This window comes from Macadamia integrifolia, chromosome 14 (genome assembly GCF_013358625.1).
Source record: "Macadamia integrifolia cultivar HAES 741 chromosome 14, SCU_Mint_v3, whole genome shotgun sequence".
Classification (NCBI taxonomy): domain Eukaryota; kingdom Viridiplantae; phylum Streptophyta; class Magnoliopsida; order Proteales; family Proteaceae; genus Macadamia; species Macadamia integrifolia.
This window is the reverse complement of record NC_056570.1, coordinates 19,530,528-19,537,631: the sequence shown is the minus strand read 5'-3', so window position 1 is coordinate 19,537,631 and position 7,104 is coordinate 19,530,528. Positions and strand designations below refer to the sequence as shown.

Sequence of the window (7,104 nt, the reverse complement as noted above, 5' to 3'; positions counted from 1 at the left end):
TAGTTGTAGATCCTAGTGTTTATGTTGGGGCAAATTTTATTTTTTTCCTGGTACAATGCTATTAAATATTCTTATAATCACTAGTGATGGTCTATGCATATTTATAATTGTGTATTGTATCATTTAGCATTCCTTTCACTGATGTTTAACCCTTTTTCAACCACAAAATTTTAGTGCGCTCTATACCACAAAACATGTTTTGTGTTGGAGAACTATCTTTACCTGATATAATGTGAAAGATGTACGTCCAAATGTTATCACATTGGTATATTAGATGGAGTCTAAAATTTGTAGATATGTAAAGATCAGATTCTCTCTTCATATGTAAAATTTAAATCTAAACAAAGTTTGTCAAGTGACGAAACAGAATTTTGAACATTCGAGACTATAGAAAAGTACACAAATAATAGTTGTCGGAATATTGTATGCATAGACATATGTGGGAATACATGAGAGAATATTTGGTTGAAAGTTAGACAAAGAGGAATTATGTTATCGTTTAGGTGTGATATGTGTGATTCAGCTGAAGAGTCCTTATCTCACTTGTTCTATGAATGTGACTATGCTCTCTCCCTTTGGCGTGAGTTTTGTGATTGCTTTGGTGTACAATGACCAACTTTCACAACTCTCTCAAATCTTATCTCATGGTGGAAGTTCAAATCAAAGTCCATAAACCTCAAACGGGTGTGGTTAAGTGGATTTGTCTTCATTCCATACTTTGTTTGGATGGAACGAAATGCAAGACGATTTGAGAATTTATCAAAGAACACAAATCACTATTTTGCGATAATAAAGAGTGAGACAAGTATGCAATCTCTGATTCATACTAGTAGATCCTTTCCCATCTCAGGTCTCATCTGTGCCAAAAGATAGGTGCCTCGGTTATTCATCGAAGACCTAGAGATTTTCTGGATGTCTATTGGTGTACTCCTCCCTTGGAATGGATCAAGTTTAATATAGATGGGCGTTCGCTTGGAAATCCAGGCAAAGCTGGAGCAAGTAGAGTTTTTTAAATGAAAATGCTTCAGTGATAGCTTCTTTCAGATAATATTTTGGAATTGAGACCAACTTTGAAACTGAATTTTTGGCTCTCATAGGCGGTATGGAGCATGCAAAAGCGCAAGGAATTTCTTATTTATGGATTGAATCCGACTCAGTGGCAGCGGTCTCTCTTGTGCTAAACAAGATTACTCCTTGGTATATTTGTCAACGATGGTGAGGTATATCTTCCTATTTTCATTCAATTGATTGGAAAATTACTCACTGTTACCGTGAAACCAACCCAATTGCGATTATATAGCAAAATCAGAAGCAAATTCTTTTCCAACTTATTGTTGGCTGGCTCTAACAAATATGGAGTTAGAACTAGATGCCGCCAGTCGTGCAAGATTTCATCTTTGGTAGTCTTCTTTTTCTTTTTTCCTGGAAGGTCTCTCTTGGATAGCTGATCCTTCAAATGGCAATGTTGAAGGTGGGAAGTTTGTCTAGGAGTCTCTCTCTATCATTGTGGCTTTTCTATGCACTAGTGTCTGTATTCTATTTTTTCTTTTTCATTTTATTTTTAATACATATATTGTCTTAGTGGAAAGAAAAAGAAAAAGAAAAGGTTGCAAAAGCTTAAAAAATTTGATATGTAACTAATTTAGACCATATGCAACCTATTTAACAACCAGGATTGTCCAATCTTCATTTCATGCGCAAAACGAAGATGGAGATGTGAGAATGAGTTTTCCTTCACTTAAAAATATTGAAAAATCAAGTTTCCTACACCCATGATAAAGGAATAGTTACTTGACCATAGCCCTCTAAACCATAGTTAGCAAATTCGGATTCGGGAATTATTCGGGCGAAGAATTATTCGGAATAATTCGATTGGTTAATTTAAGGGTTCAGACAAAAAAGCGGTCAAAAAAGCGGACAAAATAAAAATTGGATTAGAATTCGGATTCGGAAATTATTCGATTACAAAAATAAAAGTCGGATGTTATTTTTGTAATTTATTGTATCTATTTTGTTGAAAGTTGAAACATAAAAAAAAGAACATAAATCATTTCATATAAACAAACAAATAAATCATATTAATAATTATATTACATAAGCAAATAGCCTCTGGATAATTAAAGAATCAAGTTTTCAAGTCCCACTAACATGCGTAGCCTTTACAATAGCATTGGTCATTTACGCCTTATGATCATTTTCTGAATCAAACAAGAAGACCTTACCACAGTTTCATTAGCATGCATAAGATTATATAGAAAACAAAAGCTTGACATTGTAAGCAATCAACTCTTAAAACTATTATCAAGCAAATAACCTTATAAGCTAAGACCCATCAACTGATTAGAGTCTAGAAAGGCCGAGACCCAAATGGAATGATGTTCAAATTCAATATGAGAGTATCTAACTAGCTGACTTTGAGCCATGAGAGGGAAAATATTTTACTGCATCGACCCACTAGTTATAACAGGAACCATTTGTTTAGGTTTTCACACACTATAGCTACTACATCCCTATTGCAATTGTTGAATAAGAACCACAAAATGAAACTAGATAAATTATAGTGTTTCTTGACATTATTGAATAGTACAGTCATAAAATGTAGAGTACAAGCAATTGCAAACATAGTACTGCAACCATGAAGTTGTATTTGAGTCCACCATAACCAAGCACTGAAAATGACTACTCACAGCCTGCTCTTCAGATCTGTAACCCACAGGTTCTCATAGTTTACAAAGAATATAAATGAATACTGATTGGTCTAAGAAAAAAAAATCACTCAAGAAATAACACATACTTAAAGAACTGAAGAACACATTTCAATTTCAAAGCTTGAACAAAACACTCATGAAAAAAAAATAAAAATTTGAAGAACAGAAGTCTAAGTGACCGGAGTCACGACTACCAGAGTATCACAGAACAGACAAGAGAGAATAGAAACCTCTGAAGAAATGGAAGAGCAACCTCTGAAGAAACCGCCGACCAACCTCACGGTCGACGACCTCCTTTAGTGCTCCCGAGCTCACATCGCCATGACTTCAGCTGAGCAACCTCTGAAAGATCGGAAGTATTTGAATCTGTCCCAAAACCTTAAATCCCCCGTCTCAGGATGAAGTTATGAGAAATAGATATAACAAAGAGGAGATTCTAGGATTATTACAGTAGGTGGAGAAAGAAGATTGGAAAATAGGCACCGAGGCGGAAATTTGGGGGAGAAGTGAGAAAGAAGAGGTGGAAATTTTGGGAGAATGGAGAAGAAGAGGAGAAAAAACAAAACCCTATTTCGGTTTTGGGCTTTGTTATTCGACTTTTTTATTTTTTTTTTAAAGTGTGTTTGAACCGAATAATTCGGTTTAAAGCGGTTCGGCCCGATATATTCGTGTTTTTAAATCCAATTAGAAAAAATCATGATTTTTACCAAATTTTATTTTTAATTCGGATTCGGTCAGAATTTTTCATTTTAATTCGGAAAAATTCTGTTCACCCGAATTATTCACGAATAATTCCACGAATTTAATAACAAAGATCTAAACACCATCAAATGACAAGGTAGAGGGTAGTTTTGACTTCGTCAACTAGAGATGGAAGTTTGTGATAGGACCATCACAAGTGGTGAAAAAATTTCTTCCCACTCCACATAAGTGAAGCAAAACTTTTGCCTATGAGAGAGAGAAACTCTGCGGTGGAGGAGATTGGGATTCTGGCCGGAGGCCGCCCTCCTGATCGCACAAAGCAGAGGCTCATTACAGATTTCCTGCAGCCCCACCTAATTCTTAGAACAGGTTGCACGCCTGCACCTGCTGTGCCCATTGTGGGTGTTTGCAATACTGGCCTTTCTTCCCTTCCTAAGAAATCCTACTCTAAGGCGGTTGGAGGCGTTCTCCCTGATGTTGCCGACCTACATGAACCTATTCATGCCGGAAATCTCACTAAAATCGTGATTCCCCAAGATGCCTATGAGGAACGTCTTCTCCGATATCGCTTCGCTTTGGTGGCCAGAATTAATTTTCGGTTTATTTCTTTGGATGAAGTTCGGAAGGAAGCTATGAATTCTTGGAACCTTAAAGAGAAGGTTTTTATCAAACCTATGGGATTAGGCTACACTTTATTCCAATTTGAGGCTGAGAAAGACATGACAAACATCTGGAAACAAAGTCCTATCAAGATCGGACGGCAGTTTATTCGCTTCCAGCGGTGGAAGCCGGATTTTAATATCCATGATAACTCTCCTATTTCTAAGCTTGTCTGGATTCGATTTCCTGGGCTCCCCTTCGAATATTGGCACGAGCGGATCCTCCTTTCCATGGTAAAAGCCGTGGGGCGCCCCCTGGACATTGATAAAAGAACACGAAATGCATCCATAGGGAACTTTGCTCATGTCCTCGTGGAGATGGATACTTCAGTGCAGCGGTTGGAAGAAATCCAGGTTGAACGGCGACAACCTGGAACAGGTGATCTTTTTGGTTCAAACAAAAAATCATATATGAAGACGCATTGGGAAAGTGTGGTTTTTGTAAAAAACTTGGTCATACCATCCAAAACTGCAAAGAGAAACGCATCGCCGATGCCGCACGCAAAGACAAGGATGATGCCTATGGTGTTGTTGGGGCTGTTTGGGTGGAGAAGTCGTCTTTGGGGGCGGCTGGTGTGGAGGTTTCCGGCAGGAATGGTGGCGAGCCCTCAATAGGAAAGAATTCAAATTCAAAATTGCCAACCATCTCCCATAATTGTGATCCAGCTTTGTATGGAAACTTGGATACGCAAGAGGGGATTTTAGCTATTGAGTTACCTATTTTAGAAGGATTTTCCTCAGCCAATTTGAGGAATAATCCAATTGCAGATCAATTGGATGAATCATGCAACAGAGATGGTTCGGTTCCTTTACACGGGTCAAACAAACTCAATACGGTGAACCAAATCACTGAGACTAACTCAATTCCAGAACAAGGCGTTCTGGTTTCTCCAGGTTGTGCGGCTAATCCAGTTCTGGTTACTGGCTCTTGTCAACTCTCTGTCCACAGTGATCATGTGATCAATTCCATTACTTCAAGTGCTATGGATAATGGTCACCTCACCCTCCACTACCCGGAATTTGGCGCCATTGATGCTGCTGCCCTCCAGAAGGAACAATACCATGGCATGGAAACAGTTTCAAGAAAAAAAGGAAAACAATTGTTCACTACGGAGCAGACTAGAAAGTCTGACCGTATTGCCTCTTCCAAATGTTTATGATGCGTGCCCTCTTCTGGAATATCAGAGGGATGAAGAAGGCTGCTGGTCGTGCAACTCTCAGCAATATTCTCCTAGACAAGCACCCTGATGTGGTTTGTCTAGCTGAACCAATGGTGGAGGTAGCTGCTTTCCCTTCTTTATTTTTTAATAAACTGGGATATGATGCATGCTTTATTCATAATATTCGCACTAATAAAAACCCAAACCTATGGGTCATTTGGAAGAGGTCTCTCACCAAACCAACTATTATTTCCATGTTTGACCAGTTTATTTCACTGTGTATAAATTGGAGAAACAATTCTATTTACATAACTTTTGTACATGCGAGTTGTTTCCAAGCTTCTAGAAGAGAGCTATGGATGGCTCTTGCAGCGACTCCAATTGGCTCCTCTCCTTGGCTAGTGACAGGTGACTTCAATGCCTCCCTTTTTTCGCACGAAAAAAAGGGTCCGGGCGCCTTTAATCTTGGGTCTGCGTCTGAGTTCAATGCGGTTGTGGATGCTTGCAACCTGATTTCAGTTCCTTCTCAAGGGCATAAATTTACTTGGACGAATAACAGGAAGCGTGGGAATGTTTTGGCAATTCTGGGCAGGTCTTTTTGTAATGAAGAGTGGATAAACCACTTTCCTGACTGTACCCAGGAGGTGATGCAGTGTTTTTCTTCTGACCATTCCCCCCTGTGCATTACCTCGGATTCAATGAGGAAACCTGCAAATTGCCCCTTTCGCATCCAACGATTTTGGATGGACCATGAGGAATTTATGGATGTGGTCAATAAATCCTGGAGTGAACCTGTGGATGGCTATCCTATTTTTTCTCTTGCTCTTAAGCTGAAACGCCTCAAGCCTATTCTCAGGAGCTGGGCAAGATCAGTGTTCCCAAACCTAGATGCGGAATTAAAAGCTGCAAAAGATGATCTTCAGCAAATCCAATCTCAGATAGATTCCTATGGTATTGATGACCATCTTTTTAATTTGGAAGCTGATGCTAAATCCAGATACTTGAAAGCTCTCCTTGACCATGAAAAGCTATGGGCAGAAAAAGCAAGAAATAGATGGCTCTCTCAAGGAGACCGAAACTCTAGATTTTTCCACTTATCTGCGAAAATCAGAAGGGTGAAGAACTCGATTCGCTCTCTTCAAAAAACTAATGGTACAATTACATCAAGTATGGATGATTTGGTTGTTCATGTTGAGGAGTACTATAAGGCTATCCATAAAGCCAGCCCCACCCTTGACCATGGATCGCTATTGGACTGCATTCCCCATATCCTTGACGAGCTTGACGTTAGAGGATTGGAAGCCATCCCAAATGATCAAGAGATCAAGAATGCAATTTGGGACCAGGACCAACCCTGATAGTTCTCCAGGCCCAGACGGTTACTCTGGTGCGTTCTTCAGACATTGTTGGGAGCTAATTGGTTTTGATGTTTGCTGTGCTGTGAAGAATTTTTTCAGCTCTGGAACCCTTCCTAAAGGTATCAATAATAGCTTCTTGGTTCTCATCCCGAAAATGGAAGGTCCGACTTCTCTAGACAAGTTTAGGCCGATTTGCATGCAAATTTTTTCTGTAAAATTTTGTCCAAGGTTATGGCTACAAGACTCTCTTCTCTCCTCCCTAAGCTCATTTCAGAAGAGCAAGGCGCCTTTTAGAAGGGCAAGGTTATTCAGACTAATATCAGCCTCGCTTCAGAGTTAGCTAATCTCATGTTTGACTGTACAAGAGGTGGAGGTATGGGGATAAAAATTGATATCCAGAAAGCATTTGACACTGTATCTTGGAGCTTTCTTTTCAAGGTCTTGAAAAAGTTTGGCTTCCCTGATACTTGGATTGATTGGTTGCATCAAATTCTTCGTACATCCAGAATTTCAGTGT

General features: G+C 39.2%; 1 protein-coding gene across 1 annotated transcript; it reads left to right on the top strand.

Annotated features, from left to right (window-relative positions):
* Window positions 1-5,228: 5,228 nt before the first annotated feature.
* LOC122060694 lies at window positions 5,229-6,587 on the top strand. Its single transcript, XM_042623806.1, has one exon. It carries the CDS (start codon window positions 5,229-5,231, stop codon window positions 6,585-6,587), a length of 1,359 nt encoding a protein of 452 aa, XP_042479740.1.
* The last annotated feature ends 517 nt before the right edge of the window (window positions 6,588-7,104 follow it).